A 17,731-nucleotide genomic window follows, 5' to 3' on the forward strand; every position below is an offset into this window, starting at 1 on the left:
GTATGAACAGAAATGATGACACTCTGGAATCAGCTTCAGGGAGACAGATCAACTTTATTTGAGGTGAACTCAGGGCTATATAGTTTTGCTGAAGGAGGTGGAATACCCAGGGTTAGCGCAAGCCATGTGTAAAGGTTATGACAAGCAAGTGAGTTTCCTGGAGATGGCCCACCATTTTACATGGCTTCAATGGGTGCACTCTGAGATGCATGGATCCCAGAGACTTCATCCCAGGATTGCTTCTCTATGCTTTTCCTGTCCCTGTTACATAGGCTAACGACTCCTGGGCATCAGCCCACCCTATTAGGCAGATCTCCTGTAGAATCAATATGGAGATGAACTTTCCTGAATTAATGCTATTTAGATGAATTATTGACTTTATAGAATTCTTGGTTTAATTCAAATAATTTTAAGAAGAAAGTTTAAGGAGATGGTTTTTGTTGTTTTGCCAGAAAGATGTAATAAAGTTAGAATTAAGAATAGAATGTGCCGGGCTGGAGAGATAGCTCAGTGGTTAAGAGCACTGACTGAAATTCCAGAGGTCGAGAATTCAATTCCCAGCAACCACACGGTGGCTCACAACCATCTGTAATGGGGACCTGATGCCCTCTTCTGGTGTGTGTGAAGACAGCGACAGTGTGTTCACCTACATAAAATAAGTAAATCTTTAAAAAAAGAATAGAATGTGCCTGCTCCTCATTAGAATTGTGAGTAAAGACGGAATAATAAAGAATTCAATGAGCTTTTATAAGTTACACTAAGAAGAAAAATAGGCTTGGGGTAGATTCGTGATCAAACAAATACTTTCATTCTAGGTCAGGTCCAAGGATGAGGCCACAGGTGTGCACTGTGATAAGCAAGGCCACGTGAACTGTTGCTCTGAACTTATGAGCTACAGAATGAAACACCGCTTTTGAACTTACCATCAACATCCTTCTGTGACTCCCCCTTTGTGTAACATTTCAACTATGAGGTAATTTTCTAAAGAACTTTTGTCTAAGAAGGTACAAAATGCTGAGAGAAAAAAAGTGTGGCTGTTGGGCTCTGCTCCATTCACCAAATGTGTATATATATATGTGTGTGTATATGCCTGTCTACATGTATGTACAATGTGTATGTATGTACATACATATGTATGTAGGTATATGTGTATGTAGATAAGTATGCATGTTCACTTGTGAAATTGGTGAAACAGGTGGTCAGGCCCAGTCGAGTGTGGATGTGTGTGCGTGTGCGTGCGTGCGTGCGTGCGTGCGTGCGTGCGTGCGTGCGTGTGTGCTCATGACTTTGTCTTTTTTCTTTGTCTCTGGCTCATGAAGAGTTAAGGAGTAAAGATCCCAAGTAACTAAGTGTCTGTTCTTAATCCCCTGCTGCTATTAGTAGGAGCTAATTGCCAGGAGTCATCAGCTTCTGGCCCCCAGAACAGTAAGAGAGAATTAAAGGCCAGGGGTCATCAGCCTTTGGTCATCCTATGCTGCCCACCTCAGTACCTGACCCTATGGGTCTGGTCCCAGCACAGAGTGAGCAAAGGTCATCAGTTGAAGGCTAAGGTACTGAGATGCCTTATTAACATGGGGGGGGGGGCGCTCCAGGAATCGGAGGTGCTTGCTGACCAGGTTCTTACAGGGAGAAAGGACGCTGAAGCTGTCATCTAACTAACGCCACATTTCTGAACTGTGATTCCACATGACTCTAGCTTGTGTCGAGCTGACATTAAACTAGCCAGGTCAACAGGACAAGCTGTGGCAAGGCTCTCTGATTTCCAGGTAGGAAGCAAAGGTCGGAGGCAGGATGCCTGGCCATCGATATCCCTTTGATGGAGACTCACTTCCCCCGATGGAAGATCCTGGCACCCGGAAGTCCTTTAGCTAGGACTCGGAGTGTCTCTGTGGGAGCCCCTGTTCCCTGTGGCCTCAGCAGCAGCTGGATTCTAACACTGCCTCCTTATAGCCTCGGGACCTCCATGATTCTGGGAGACAGCAGAATATCCAAGATGAGTCCAAGCACAGTTGAGAAGGCAGAATAAAAAAGCCTTCTGTGACCCCACTCCCCAAAAGTGACAGCCTAGAGAGGAAGTCATCAAGAAGTAAAAAAGTGATGCGGATGTCAAAGTGTATCTCTCTACAGCTGATGGCTTCTGGGGGACGTGGCGGGTGGCCCTTGGGGCGTGGCTACCAGGAGTTTGACCATGCTCCAGTGAGCATATAGAGCGAGTTCCAAGATAGCCAGGGCTACACAGAGAAACCTTGCCTCGAAAATCAAAACAAAACAAACGAACAAAAAGCATAAAGACGAGGCTAGAGAGCCAGCGGTTGGAAAAGCACTTGCTGTTTTGCGGAGGACCTGAGGTTGGTTTCCAGCGCCCAGGTAGGGCCGTTCACAACTGCCTATGAGCTCTTGGCCTCTGCAAGTACTACACTCATACGTACATACCCACACATATAAGTAAAAATAAAAGCCAGGCATGGTGCACATGCCTTTAACCCCAGCACTTGGGATTAAAGAGGCAGGTGGAGTTCTATGACTTCAAGGTCAGCCTGGTCTATAAACAGATACACAGTTAGTTAGCTCCAGGGTAGCCAGGGCTACACAGAGAAACCCTGTCTTGAAAAGCAAAAATAAAACAAAAAAAGGAGAAATGTGAATGGTATTTTTAAAAATTCGTGTCTAAAAAGAAGGCATTCCACCATGCTTCAGGTCTTAAGTATAAATTAAATACAATGAAAACTCAGCCAGACACCCATCTCTAAAAGAGCTTTAGCTACCAAAAGAAAAGCGACGAGCAGGAGACAAGTCTTTCTAACTCCGCAAATATGAACCCCGGACCCTGTAGTTCTGGGTGGAGCCACCAGGTGGCGATGAGATTTCGTCGCCGGATGTATACGTCACCGGAAGCGGGATCTCACCTTTTTGACTGGTTTCTCCTCCTTTCCCCTCCCCCGGAAATATAGGGCGGCTTGTCTCGGGTACTGAGACCCGAGGCCGGGCGGCCGGGCGGCCGGGCGGCAGGGTGGGGAGGGATGGGCGTGAGCGCGGAGCCTCGGAGCCTCTCAGTCGCCCGGGCCGGGCTCGCGTCCCCCGTGATCGAGAAGGCGCGCTCGGCGCTGCTGCCGTCGCAGGATGTAGAGGACACAGTGGAGACGCTCATGGTGAGCTCGTGGGAACACGGGCATTGTGGGGCAGGACAGTGCTTCTAGAACGTTCTACTTCTAAAACTCTCTAACGGTAACTGATAAAAGCGCCTCCGGGCACCTCGGGCCTCCCTTCGACTGCCCGCTTCCCTGCAGGTGGCTGCTTCAGCTTTCCAGGTTCGCCAAGGTCACGCCCCTTCCGTCGGGTTGGCTGCGCTGCCGGGCTGCCATTGGTGGAGACGGGGGCGGGGTGGGGCGGAGTCTTTCACAGCCAATCATAGACGGAGGTGGGGCTGTTCAGGGTGGGCCTGGGCCAGGATGCGCTTCAGTGGGGCGTGGACGCGCAGCTTTGGGGGATACCTTTTGGAACAATTCTTGGTTTTTTGAGTGGGGTCTAACTGTGTGGCTATGCTGGAACTCGCTGTTTAAACCAGGCTAGCTTCGAACTCCAGACTGCTAATACTAAAGGAGTGTGCGCCCCTATGTCTGGCTCTGTGGCTCCAGGACCATGTCTTTCAAAACTGCATACCTTTTCTCTGGTCGGCCATCTTCCCCCTTCTGATGTGTGTCGGACGTAGAGATTTTGTTGTTTTTCGTTTTGCTGCGGGGTGGTAGAAATTGTGGAACTATTTGGCATCGTGTTTGGCGTAGTCCTAGTTATTCACTGTGCTTTTGGTTTTTACTCTTATTTATGTTGTGTGTGGGGGTAGGTGCACAAGAGTGCAGATGCCCAAGAAGGCCAAAAGAGGGCGTTGGTATCTCCTGGAGTTGGAGTTAGCGGTGCTTGTGAACTCCCCTTTCCGTATGGATGCTGGGAACCTTATGGTCCCTCTGGAAGAATACTGTTCACGTTTGACTGTTCTCCAGCCCTTTCTGATTGTTTTAATCTGTTCTCACACTTTAAAAAAATTGGAATATTCAACTTTTTTTAAGCTACGAGTAAGGTTGAGCTACTAAAATAAATCAAATCTGTCTTGAAGTCAGAGGTGTAGGCTTTCAGGAAAGCACCTTCTTTTCCATCATTATAAGAAAACTAAGCCCAGGGCCAGCACGGTGGCTCATGAAGAGGCAGGCTGTGTGAGCATGAGACTGTCTCAAAACAAGTACAACAGACCCACAAAATCCACTCTCAAAGGATGCGCTGTAAGCATACAAAGGTCACAAGGCTGTTAAACTTACCTGGTTTTTTGTTTGTTTGTTTTGGGCCGTCTCATTGGAATTGAGGCTCCAGTTTGCAGTTTTTAAAGATGACCTGGCTGTAGGGTAGGAAGTAGATTGGAGGGGTCAAAGATTGAGGTAAAAAGGTTGTATCAGTCAGTAGGGAAGGAAACTGTGGACCTTTGAACCAGGGCTGCTGAAGGAGGTGAAGAAGCAGAATGAGCAAGTTTGTAGAGGCCCAGCCCAGAATGGGCGTTCCCTTGGGAGGGGCTTGCTGAGGAGCAGGTTGAAGTGAGGGAGAGAGAGATAAGCACGTTTGTAAATGTCACTCAGGTGCCTGTGGGGCATCTGAGCAAGGGCAGTTTGGGTTTGTCTGGAGCGGTTCGGTGTGGATGGAAGGATAGAAACTGGAGCTGGCGGAGGGATGTGACAGGATAGTTCACTGGAGGAAGAGAGTAAGCAGTGGCCAGAGAGATGAGAGGATGGGTCCATCGCTGGGGCTGGCCAGGGAGGAGGACTCACCGATATGTCTGATTTCTCCTCGCACACCACCACGTTTGTAACCCCTGCTCGTTCCCGAACAGATTCCGTCTTTAGAGTGTCTTCCTGCTGTTGGGGCTGAAGGGGCAAATAGGGCAGACTGAGGGCATCATCAGGAGAGGTCAGGAAGCAGCAGGCAGAGCGAGTCTCCTGGGGCTGGGGAAGAAGTAGGTGTGGAGGGTTGTTGCCCAAGTTTCCAGTCTGGACTGTTGACTTTGAGATCGCCATGGGCAGGAGGGGACACTGGGTGGCAGAGTGGATAGGAGGGAGGATAGAATGGAACGTTGTGAAGTCTGGTCATGGGTGAGGCTGCTCTGAGAGGGCTGCAGACTGATGAGACTTGAGATGCAGCAGTTCTGAGGAGCAGGCAGAGGGAACAGAGACCTGTAGCCAGTTGGGGTGGGGTGGTAGGGTGGGGTGCTAGTGGAAGAAACCAGTACTTAGAGAGGTAGTCACTGATATCAAATATACCTAAGAGTTGAAGTAAGTTAAGGACAGGGCAGAAGGTGGGGCCTAGACTGAGTCTCCAGGAGCCTTACTACAGGAGGTTCTGACTAGATGGCAAGCCCAGGGCCTGAAGGGTGACTGGCAGGAGGGAATGGAAACACAGTGTGGCGCTGGAAACAGAGGCTCTGGGACTGGTTTCCAGGCAAAGGAGAGATGTCTCAGGAAGAGAGGAACCTGGTGTGTGAGGAGGTTGAACTCCCCGATGCTGTAAAGGCTCAGGTGAGGCTGAGGTGCAGTTTTGGGAGTGTTCATTAGTGGAAGAACCAGGCATCTCTGGGGATGGGGCATTGGCTGCCAGTACAGCAGATGTGTTGAAATACACACTGCCTGGGTTTGCCTGCTGTCTTCTGAGAGCCCCTGCTGGTACCCTAGGCTGTCGTCAGGTCCAGTATTCACCCCTCAGCACTTACTTAGTCCCGGTGGTCTTAACACTCACTCCAGATGTGATTGATAGAAGTAAAGGTGTTCTCTTCCCTGAGATGGACACTGTAGATGACAGTTTGGTTCCTGGTAATCTGACGCAGCAGACTTCACAGTCATTGTATGAGCCATCAGGGCTACGGTGGGCCAGTTATTTAAGCAGTAGACTATGACCATACCTCCCGGGATGCACCCTGTCTGATCTCAGGAGTGGGGGTGGGGGAGTGTGCAGATGCCACTAAATGAGGGAAGAGCTGGTCTCCAGATGGGCTTGCCAAGTGTCCTGTTCGGAGGAGAAGGAGTTTCCAAGTGCCTATTTGTTGTTCTTGGGATTCTGCTGTGTTCTGGAAAGGGGACATTGTTAAGGAAGCTCCTACACCCTGCACTGAGGCTCCTGGGTGTGCCTGAGGGTGGTATCTGAAAGAGAGCCGCCCATCTGTATGGAGTCGGAAGATAAGCCAGTTTTTGGAGGCTGAGGGAGGGTGGCTCATAAGCCAGAAGTGACTGCTGTGCAGGGTTGTTGGTGGTCTACTCTGGCCCAGCGAGATGGGGGGTATAGAAGGGAGGCAGAGTACTTTTGTTTTTTCCAGACAGAGTTCCTTCCCTATGTACCCCAGGCTGACCTGGAGCTCAGAGACCCACCTGCCTCTCCCCCCTCTCCCACCCACCACATGCCTCCTTGACAGCTTGAAAGGCAGAGTGTTAAGCACAAAATTACATGGAGTGCTGCACACGTGGCCAAGCTTGTGCTTCATGGCTCTGACGTGCTTCTATAACTATCCACAGATCCTATAACCAGGTAGCCTGGGCGCTGGCAGCTAAAACTCCATGTTGCATAAGGAGACGGTCAGTAGTCTTTCAGGCGTGCCGGATAAGGAAGTGTGGTAAGGAAATAGGGGAACCAACATTATTAAAGTGAATAATGAGACCAGAGGGCCCTTTCTTCTGTGCACTTTTCAGAGACGGAGAGATAGAACAGGGCTGTGATAGGTGGTGCCTGAAGGGTTTCAGAAGAGAAACCACAGATGCCTATGTGGAGAAGGGAGCTGGGCATGGTGGGTAGGTTTGCTGATGCCGTGTTGTCTGTCTTGCAGTTACATCCAGTGATTAAGGCTTTCCTCTGCGGCTCCATCAGCGGAACCTGTTCCACGCTCCTCTTCCAGCCTCTGGACCTCCTCAAAACCCGCCTGCAGACCCTGCAGCCCTCAGACGTAGGGTAGGCATTGCCCTGCTTCGTGGAGGAGCCAGGATTAAATTACTTCCTTACATTAGAGAAACACAAGCTAGGCTCGAATTCCTTTTGTTGTTGTGTTTGCTTGAGTCAAGAGTTTTCTTCTGTGTATCCCATGCTGACTGTGAACTTGCAATCCTTCTGCCTGTGTTTCCTGAGTACTGGGCCATGTGCTTTGCGGATACTGTTTTCTGAAGACAAAAGTTAGTGTGGTTTTCTATACATACATATTATAATTTAATCTTGCTGATTAGATGGGATCTTTCTGAGCAGCCCCAGAGGGCCTCCCTGGGTGAAGTTCACTTTTCCCTTGTGCCAGCTTGCTCTGTTATAGCTATGATGCCTGGAACTGGGTTGTGTGGAAGTGACATCCATTTTAAATGTGTGTTTTGTGTCTCTCAGCAATATGGGAACTGCACAAAGTGTCTGAAAGTGGAATCTATCCCACTGTTTGTGGTGTGAATAAATAGGTAAATATGTATTGCCAAACCATGAAGTCATAGAAGTCAAGAATAATTCTAGGGCTGGTGAGATGGTCCAGCTGGTAAAAGTGTTTGCTGCCAAGCCTGACAACCTAAGTTGGATCCCTAGGACCCACTTGGTAGGAAAGAACTGACTCCTGCAAGTTGTCCTCTGACCTCCACACGCGTATGCATGTATACACACACTGTGCGTAATAAAATTCTAAAAGCAAGTCTAAGACGCAGCATAGAGATTGCTGTGTGCTCTGTGAGTGGGGAAGTCTGGGATGAGGATGCCTAATAGATTTCTTTTCTTGTCCTGTCCCGTTTGTTTCCTTCAGGCCCAGGCGTGTTGGGATGCTGTCTGTGTTCTTGAAGGTGGTTCGCACAGAAAGTCTTCTGGGCCTTTGGAAAGGGATGTCTCCTGTAAGCTGCCTTTCAGATCTGGGCTCTCTTATGGCACCACTCCTCCTCCTCCTCCTCTTCCTCCTCCTCCTTCTCCTCCTCCTCCTCTTCTTCCTCCTCTTCCTCCTCTTCCTCCTCCTCACCCTCCTCACCCTCCTCACCAGGCACTCAGGCTTCCCATGGCATGGGAGTCAGGAGCCCTCCCCATCTGTGTGGATCGGTTACTTTACACTGCTGTGACCAGCTCCTTGATAGAAGCAGCTTAAGAGAGAAGACACTGTTCTGGGCTTGTGTGAGGATGTAGTCCATCATGGTGGGAAAGACCTTGGAGTAGCTCTCAGCAGCCTTGTGGGAGGGGCATGAGGCAACTGGTCACACCTCAGCAAGCAGGAAGCAGAGAGCCTTGGCTAGCTATAGATGGCCCTATGACATAGCTCACTCTGGTGACCATGCCAGCAACCACACCTCCCACCTCCTGTTCTGCAGCCTCTCTAAAGGGCACCGCCAAGTGGGGACAGGGTGTCTAGACAAGTGGCGTGTGAGGGGCAGTTCCCTTTCAAAGTGTTCTGTGGTTTTGCTCTCCAGTCGGTCCTGTCCAATTCTACAGTGAAGAGTTGATAGGTTTTTAATCAAGCCCTGTTGTCCCTGCGGCATGTCCTAGCCACGGTCCACTTGTCTTCATTCCCTGTAGCTGCTGAGTGAACAGATCACCTGCTGGGGAGCACGAGGCTTGTGCTTAGGCAGCCCATATTTTACTTACTGAGGTTCTCGGTGCACAAGAGGCTTGCAGTGTGCTGTGCCAACAAGAAGCTGGGCAGGGCTTTCTGGGAAAAGGTGGAAGATCTTAAGAAGGAAAGAAAACCCTCCCTTCAGGAGGAAGGAATACTGTGGCCAGGACATTGTGGAGAAGGAAGAAGAAACCCACACTTGTTTTGTTGTCATAGTTCAGATCAGTCACAGCCTCAGTGTGTGGCTGGTGCTAGGTCACCACAGTGCACTGCACCTGTGAGCAGAACAAGAGCAGAAAATATGGTCTAATTGAGCTCAAAGACTTCAACATCTGGAAGTTGTTGAAGAGATCATCTGGAATTCAGCACAAGTGAGAGATAGTTTCTTGTATTTGGAAGCGGGCTTGGGCAGGAAAAGGCCACGTGTGCAGCTGGAGTTGCTGCCACATTTCAGGCACATTGACCTGATTGTGCAGAAAGGAGACTGCAAGTCATCAGACGTGAAGCCGTGAGCTCTTCTCAGAGGCCCAACCAGTGGGGCCTGCAGCCACAGCATGCACTGCTCTTGCAGGAGACCTGAGTTCTCGCCCAAAACCCAGGTCAGGCAGCTCACAACTGCCTGTAACTCCAGGTCCAGGAGATCCAACCCCCTTTTCTGGACTGTTCTATCATACACACATGCAAACCCAAGTACAGACACATCCGTATACATATAATTAAAAAGTAACTGTTGGGCATAATTCCAGCACTCAGGAGGCAGGGGCAGGGAGATCTGAGGTAGCAGCCAGCCAAGGCTGTGGAGTAAGACCCTGTCTGAAACAAAGCAAGGGATGGGAAGAGTTTGTCAAGTCACACATCAGAAGGTGGAGAACGGGTCAGATCCAGCCATGTGGATATTATCGAAATTTGTGGGATCAGATCGCCCTTGGGTGAGCCCTGAAGGCTGTGGCTCCTGCAGCAGCTCTGATGAGTTGAAGGAAAGACACCCGACATGGCGGTGTACTGAGCAGTTTCAGAAATAAGTCAACTTTTCATCTGTCAGCATCACCTGCTCCTCAGCCCAGCCATGGGGTCACATGGCTCGGTCCCCATGGCAGGTCAGGGTCAGCAGGAGCCTGACCTACTAAGTGCCCGTGTTGTTCACCTTGTCTCCTCTCACCCAGGCCCTTCATTAGCTCCCAATACCACAGGAAGAGGGAGAAGCAGGCAGTGGGATGTAAGGTGAGGGAGGCTGCAGTCATGCATGTTTTATTAGTTACTGTGCCTTGTTTGTAAATGAGGCTTATCACGTGTGCTTGGACAGTGGAGACAGTAGTGTGCATAGGGGTCAATGTCATCCACTGGTCTGGCCACCCCAGCAGGTATGAGGAGAGTGTTCATTCCTCCTAAAGTACGACTGTTGGCACAGCACCAGCCCCAAAGCTGGCATCCACTGCCCGTCAGTGTAGCCTTCCCTCTGCCACCACTGTGAACATGGGCTGGGGTACCCACACCTTTATTTCTTTGCCCAAAGGCTTTTTGTGGCCCTAAGGACCCACCTTGCCGGAAGTACCCAGGCTTTGGTTTCCGCCCTCCCCACAGCAGCCTCCAGCCACTAGAAGATGGAAAGTGATGTTAAACTACACCCTTCCCCTCAGCAGAAAGATCACAGAGGGTGGGGTGTTCCCTGATTGCTAGAGCTTTCGGGAGTGGGGGTGTTGGGTGGGGTGGGGACTAACTACAGCTGTAACTGCTTTAATCCACTCTTTATTGGCTGCTGCCTGTCCTGTCCCTGCCCTTCTCACTGGCTCCCTTCACACCATAAACACTTTGCATGTGGATCACCCTGGGACCTCCAGAGGCATCTTGCAGTTTTGAGTCTTTGATTCCCTCCTTCTTCCCTCTGCCTGTCCCTGCAGTCCATTGTGAGATGTGTCCCTGGCGTTGGAATCTACTTTGGCACCCTGTATTCTTCTAAGCAGTATTTCTTGCGAGGCCATCCTCCCACTGCCCTGGAATCGGTCATCCTGGGCATGGGATCTCGCTCTGTGGCAGGAGTTTGCATGTCACCCATCACAGTGGTCAAGACACGCTATGAGGTGAGTCTCATAGTTGTAGAACCTTGGGGGTTCTGGGTAATGAGCACTGCTGTCAGCCCTGGGTGCATAGTCTGACTTAGAGTCAGATATGTTCAGATAACTCACTTTTGGAGGCTGGAGAGATGGCTCAGTGGTTAAGAGCACTGACTGCTCTTCCCGAGGTCCTGAGTTCAATTCCAAGCAACCACATGGTGGCTCACAGCCATCTGTAATGGGATCCGATGCCCTCTTCTGGTGTGTCTGAAGACAGCGACAGTGTTCTCATAATAAATAAATAATTCTTAAAAAATAAAAGATAACTCACCTTTGTAGGCAGGGCAAGCCATGTGCACCAAAGCTGGTATGTGACAGGAAGTCTGCTTAGGCCACTGCTCAGATGCCACCAGCCTGTGCTGTCACTAAAGCTGCCCTCCCTTTGCAGAGTGGGGCTTACAGCTACGAGAGCGTCTATGCAGCCCTGCGGAGCATCTACTGTAGCGAGGGCAGCCGTGGCCTCTTCAGGGGCCTGACAGCAACTCTGCTTCGTGACGCCCCCTTCTCGGGGCTCTACCTGATGTTTTACAGCCAGACCAGGGCCACAGTGCTCCATGGCGCAGGTAAACGAGGTGGGCAGAGGAGTAGCAGAGCCACTGGGGTTTTGCCTTTTTCTCTGGGGTGGTATTAGCACTTTAGGAATGGAGCCACTTTGGAGCTGGGATGCAGAGGTAGGGTGTCAGACTCTGCCCCAACAGAAGCCTTGTGTCTTCTAAGGGAAGAGGGAAGGCTAGGTGAGAGACAAGTGTGTTTTATCAAGGTTCTGCAACAGCACGCCACAGACACAACCTGAGGGATTCTAGGACAGCAGCTTTGGGGAACAGCCTGCAAGTCTGTTTGTCAGTGTATACTTGGTATGAGTCCCTGTCAGACCAGTTTGGGAACACTGATAGCTGTGGACCTGAGGAAAATATTTTCACTTCCTTCCCTTTCTGTATTCCCTGTTCTTTGAGCCCTTCATTTGGGTGGAGGTAGAACTGTGAACTTGAGGTGTTTGCTGCAGACTTTTCTCACCAGTGAGCTTGTGGACCACACATGGGCCACATCTGTGGGTGGTAAATGCTCTCTCTCCAAACACAGCAGAGTTGCCTGAAACCCGTTCTGCAGGATGACCTGAACTTAGTAAAGTGTGGGGACAGCTGCAGAAGTGAACATGTTACCTGGTGACTGCTCACCAGCTGCAGTTAGTGTGTGCGGAGACTGGCTCCTTTCCCCAGGGACCAACTGTGAGCCTGCAGGTTATAACCTCATTTACAATGGAAATTTAAGACAGGAAGGAAACAAACAGGTGGTATTTTGTTTTTGTTTTGACACCCAGCCTTATTACATAATCCTGGCTGGCCTAGAATTCACTGTTGTAAACCAGGCTAGCCTCAGACTTTCAGAGATCAGCCTGTCTCCCCCTCCAGAGCACTGGAATTAAGATGAATCACCAGGCTTGACCCATCTTGTACAATTAATATACATTAAGTAAAAAAAAATTTCTCACCCATTAGTTATAAAAGTCTCTTAAAGTTGGAATTAATCGGTAATTTTTAAATATTGGAAATATATTAATCTTCTTGATGAATAAAAACTCAAGTTTTCCTATCAAGTTAGTAAAAGGTGTGTTCACACCTGCACTGTCCAGTCAGGGGGTGTCCACACCTGCACTGTCCAGTCAGGGGGTGTCCACACCTGCACTGTCCAGTCAGGGGTTGTCCACACCTCCACTGTCCAGTCAGGGGTTGTCCACACCTGCACTGTCCAGTCAGGGGTTGTCCACACCTCCACTGTCCAGTCAGGGGTTGTCCACACCTGCACTGTCCAGTCAGGGGTTGTCCACACCTCCACTGTCCAGTCAGGGGTTGTTCACACCTGCACTGTCCAGTCAGGGGGTGTCCACACCTGCACTGTCCAGTCAGGGGGTGTCCACACCTGCACTGTCCAGTCAGGGGGTGTCCACACCTGCACTGTCCAGTCAGGGGGTGTCCACACCTGCATTGTTCTAGTCAGGGGTTGTCCACACCTGCACTGTCCAGTCAGGGGGTGTTCACACCTGCACTGTCCAGTCAGGGGGTGTCCACACCTCCACTGTCCAGTCAGGGGTTGTCCACACCTCCACTGTCCAGTCAGGGGGTGTCCACACCTGCACTGTCCAGTCAGGGGGTGTCCACACCTGCACTGTCCAGTCAGGGGTTGTCCACACCTGCACTGTCCAGTCAGGGGTTGTCCACACCTCCACTGTCCAGTCAGGGGGTGTCCACACCTGCACTGTCCAGTCAGGGGGTGTCCACACCTCCACTGTCCAGTCAGGGGGTGTCCACACCTGCACTGTCCAGTCAGGGGGTATCCACACCTGCACTGTCCAGTCAGGGAGTGTTTACACCTGCATTGTTCTAGTCAGGTGCTCCATAGCTGTCAGCGACAGATACCATTATCCAGACACATCACAGACCTTTGTCAGATCTGCTTTGAGCACACTGGGTAATCCTGCCTCTTCACCGTGTATCTGAAGAACCTACGTTTACTAACCTCAGACTGCTCTTGTTCTGTTTCAGACGAGCTGGATGCTGCTCTGATGCCCCTTGTTAATTTCAGCTGTGGGGTATTTGCTGGCATTCTGGCTTCACTGGTGACTCAACCTGCAGACGTAATCAAAACCCATATGCAGCTCTCCACAGTGAAGTGTCAGTGCATTGGCCAAGTGGCCACCCTCATTCTCAAGGTAAGGCTGCAAAGTGTGTGCTGCTCTTGGGTTGGGGCTGTCTCTCAGGCAGCTGGACATCCCTCTCCCAGTGTGTTAGCAACATTGGGGAGCATTAGAATTGTGCTTCCCAGGGGCTGCAGCAATGGCTCAGCAGTAATGGTGTTCCAAAAACACTATACACACAACCCTGTGTAAAGATTTCCAGCTAAGAGTTCCCAGTACAGAGAGCTTTTTAGCTGTCTGGGTCTGATTTTAACTGCTGTTCTCTTAAAATTTCTTTGTTTTATTTAGGTGCATGCGGGCGTGTGTGCGTGCGTGCGTGCGTGTTTGTGTGTGTGTGTGTGCATATGTGTATGTATGTCTATATGAGCAAGTGTGTGTGCCTGTGGAAGCTAGGGGTATTGCATCACCTGATACTGGAGTTATAGACAGTTGTGAGCTGCCTTGTGGGTGCTCACGATGGAAAGCAGCAAGTGCTCTTAGCTCCTGATCTTCCTGGTTCCTAAATTGCACAGCTCTGGCTGTCCTGGAACTTGTTATATAAACCAGGTTGGCCTTGAACTCAGAATTTACGTTTGAGTCCCGAGTGCCAGGATTAAAGGTGTGTTCCATAACTTCCAGCTCTAACTATTGATTTTTAAACTAAGAAGTCTCTGTAGGGAGTGCAGATCTAAAGGAGTGGACCTCAACATTACAGTAAAAGTAGAGGTTCCTTGGTTATCTCCTTAGGCTCACAATTCATAGGTTTGGCATGACATTTAAACAACAAGGTTCTAAAATGGAGTAACCCCATCTGGTGCTGGTGTTGCCCTTTGCTTCTGACGATTTCTCACTTGTTTCCATCACAGACCCATGGGCTGCGTGGCTTCTTTCATGGCAGTGTTCCCCGGGCCCTCCGTAGAACTCTGATGGCTGCTATGGCATGGACTGTCTATGAAGAGATGATGGCCAAGATGGGCCTCAAGTCCTGACGAGAGAGGGCTGGAAAGGAAGATCTGCTGTCCGGCTGGTTCCTGCCATGGTTGCTGCAGCTCACTCTCCTGGAGTCAGGGGAAGAACACAACATCTCAAGAGCCAGGCACAAGTGCTGCATTCAAAGAGAGCAGATAGGTAGCTGGAGCCACAGGCTGGAGTTGTCAGTGCCCATGGCTCCATGCACACTCCCCATCAGTGCTGTACGAGGGGCTGGAAGCTTGGCTGCCCCACAATGCTACTTGAGAGGAGGCCTCTGCTAGGTCGCTCTGTTTCAGCTACCTGCCTACATTACAGGGCAACTTAGAATGTTGGTAATGAAGGAATCCCACAGTAGAGAGGTGTGGGCCTCCTGCCATGTCTGAGGGCAGGAGTCTCAAGTTAGGGAAGACTTGGCCTAAGAGAGCTGCGGTGAACCAGAGAGATGGCTCAGCAAGGAGAGGTGCTTGACAGAGGCTGCACTGGCCCTGGACCCACGAGGTACGGGAAAGAATTGCTGCAAGTTGTCCTCTGACTTCCAAACGAGCACTGTGGCAAGCACCCATACCCAATGAACAAACAGATGTAATACTTTTAAAATAAAGACTTCAGCAGGGTGGAGATGTGTTTTGTCTGTGACAAAAACAGAACAAAAAGCAAGATGTACGTTAGTTTTGTTCCTAGGGAGCCCCTGTAGCCCAGAGACCAGGACTGCCCTTCCTAGGCTCAGATGTACTATTGGCAATCTGTGCTATCCCACACTCTCCATAGTTAAAGTTCAAATGAGCACAGTAGAGTACTCTGATGGACAGCATTTGAAAAACAGAAAAACAAAAACCATAGCAGGGGGGCTGGAGAAATGGCTTAGCAGTTAAGAGCACTGACTGTTCCTCCAGAGGTCCTAAGTTCAAATCCTAACAACCACATGGTGGCTCACACCCATCTGTAATGGGATCTGATGCCCTCTCCTGGTGTGTCTGAAGACAGTGACAGTGTGCTCATATAAGGAACACACTGTTAGCACTTGAGGTAGAGACAGGTAGGACTCCCGAGTTCTGGGTCAGCCAGGGCTACACGATCAAACCCTGTATTTATCTCTCTCTATATAAAAGTTCTAATTAGCAAACCTAAATAGTATGTCTCCCTCAGAATAGCAAAGTAGTTCTAGGGGTGACTTAATTTTTGACCTGCCATGTAAGTCCCTAAAACTTAAAGACATTCATTATATGTGAGTACACTGTAGCCATCTTCAGAGACACCAGAAGATGGTCGTGAGCCACCATGTGGTTGCTGGGATTTGAACTCAGGACCTCTGTAAGAGCAGTCAGTGCTCTTAACTACTGAGCCATCTCTTCAGCTCCTAAAACTTAATTTTAAAAAACAGCTTTGGAGCTGAGCATGGTGGCTCACGCCTTTAATCACAGCACTAAGCAGGCAGGAGGTAGGAAGATCTCAGAATTCAAGGCCAGCCTGTAATACAGAGCAAGTTTTAGACAGCCAGGGCTACACAGAGAAACCCTGACTCAAAAACCAAAGGAAAAACAAATGTGCCTTTAGATTACGTATTTAAAGAGGCTGCATACTTGTTTGAAGCCCACAGTTTGGTGGTTTGGGGTGGATGTGTGGCTGAGTGTAGTGCTTATACATGCAAGGTTCTGGGTTCATCTGCATCAACAGAGCAAACAGAACACTGGTTCAGTGTGGGATGCAGGCTTGTCATTCCCAAAATGGGAGCCAGACACAGAACTGGAGCTCAGTCATCCTCCATTTGTTGGACCCTGTCTGAAAGTACAGCCATGACCCTAAACTAGTTTTAGAACATTTCCACACACACCCCAATATCCTCATCCACCCCTTATAATCCCAGACCCACCACTCACTTTCTATTATTATTTCTTTAAGACAGGGTTTCTCTCTGTAGCTTTGACTGTCCTGGAACTCTGTAGACCAGGCTGGCTTCCAACTTAGAGAGATCCTCCTGCCTCTGCCTCCCAAGTGCTGGCTAGGACTACAGGCATATGCTACCACTACCTGGCCTGAACACATCACTTAATAGATTTTAGAATATTCTGCTTTCCTTGTCAAAATATCTTGATGCACATTCGTGATATGGCAAGTTAAATACTTTGTTCTTTTTTTTTTTTTTTTTTTTTGGTTCTTTTTTTCCGGAGCTGGGGACCGAACTCAGGGCCTTGTGCTTCCTAGGCAAGCGCTCTACCACTGAGCTAAATCCCCAACCCCAATACTTTGTTCTTTTTAGTTTTACTTTTTTATATTTATTTTTAAGACAGGGCATTACTACAGCTTCAAACTTTGGTCCTCTTGCCCCAGCCTCCAGAGTATTAGAATGAGCAGGCATGTATTACCACACTCAGGCCAGAGCATTTATCCCTCTGAAGTACTGGGAGCTGAACAAACCCAGAGCCTTATGATGTTAGCACTCTACCACGGAACTGAACCCACAGCCCTCTGGGTTTTTGATTTATTATTTTTGTTGTCTGCCTATATGGTTATCCTTCAGGATCTGTGGAATTTGTTCCAGAACCTTCTATGGATGCCAAACCCAAAGGTGCTCAAGTCACTAATATAAACTGGTATTTTCTAATAACCACAACTCTCCCGTTGACTCCAAATCATCTCTAGATTACCTGAGACACGGAATACAGTATAAATGCACTGTAAATAAATGACTCATTCAAATTCCTCCCCATCCCCTTCAATACTTTTGTAATAGCTTACTGGGTAACCACCATTTTGTTGTCCCCCAAATGTAGGAAGGAGCCAGTGCTTTCTTCAAGGAGCAGAGGGCCTGGTGGGTATGTGCTCCTCTAATTAGTTCTGACACAGGTGGCCCAGGCTTGAAGTCTGTTCTTCACTCAGCTGTGGTGCTGATAGTGTCAAAGAAATGGGGGAGAAAATACCGTCCATGCCCTAGGCCAGCCGTGAGGGAAAATACTTTGTTTTCACTGACCGACCTCTTTCACACACAGGGTGTCATTTTTGTTCGTAGTTGTCCTCTCGTTCCAATTCTTTTGTGTCACAGGACCTATCTATCTTTAAATGGCCGCATAGTATTCCATTAGATAGAATAAACTTACGAACTGCATTTTCTCTTTGACCAAAAACTAATTTTATGCGTACAGTCCTGTACTTTATACTTTCAAGAAAACATCTCTGCGATAAAGTCTGAATTTCCCGTCGGTAAACCGTCCTCCATAGACCACACAGCAGTCCTTCAGGCTGTGCTTGCTGTACACAGGCCTGATTTCTAGAAATCTTCCATCAAAATAAGCTTCAGGCTTCCAACCCCACGATTTACACCACGATTGGAACCGAGCAGGCGCCGGCCACTTTAACTTCCGCTCCGCGCGTGCGCAGCAGCGGACCCGCTCGCTGAAT

General features: G+C 49.4%; 1 protein-coding gene across 10 annotated transcripts; it reads left to right on the forward strand.

The window, feature by feature from the left end:
- Positions 1-2,927: 2,927 nt before the first annotated feature.
- On the forward strand, positions 2,928-14,953 carry Slc25a38 (solute carrier family 25, member 38). 10 transcript variants are annotated; one of them, XM_087561568.1, is made up of 9 exons: positions 2,928-3,149; positions 6,543-6,640; positions 6,851-6,972; positions 7,790-7,874; positions 10,095-10,235; positions 10,480-10,659; positions 11,081-11,255; positions 13,233-13,399; positions 14,230-14,953. In XM_087561568.1, exons 6-9 carry the CDS (start codon positions 10,594-10,596, stop codon positions 14,350-14,352), a joined length of 531 nt encoding a protein of 176 aa, XP_087417694.1. In that variant the 5' UTR covers positions 2,928-3,149; positions 6,543-6,640; positions 6,851-6,972; positions 7,790-7,874; positions 10,095-10,235; positions 10,480-10,593; the 3' UTR covers positions 14,353-14,953.
- Positions 14,954-17,731: the final 2,778 nt, after the last annotated feature.

Source organism: Rattus norvegicus, chromosome 8 (assembly GCF_021556685.1).
Source record: "Rattus norvegicus strain SHRSP/BbbUtx chromosome 8, alternate assembly SHRSP_T2T, whole genome shotgun sequence".
NCBI classification, from domain to species: Eukaryota; Metazoa; Chordata; class Mammalia; order Rodentia; family Muridae; genus Rattus; species Rattus norvegicus.

What these genes read in the sequence shown, in the direction of transcription:
- Slc25a38 (XM_087561564.1), top strand. Translation starts at nt 5,490, where the DNA reads ATGTCTCAGGAAGAGAGGAACCTGGTGTGTGAGGAGGTTGAACTCCCC. An exon ending in CTGCAGCCCTCAGACGTAGG is followed by an intron (nt 6,973 to 7,789) that starts GTAGGCATTGCC and finishes TGTTTCCTTCAG; the next exon opens with GCCCAGGCGTGTTGGGATGC. An exon ending in CACAGTGCTCCATGGCGCAG is followed by an intron (nt 11,256 to 13,232) that starts GTAAACGAGGTG and finishes GTTCTGTTTCAG; the next exon opens with ACGAGCTGGATGCTGCTCTG.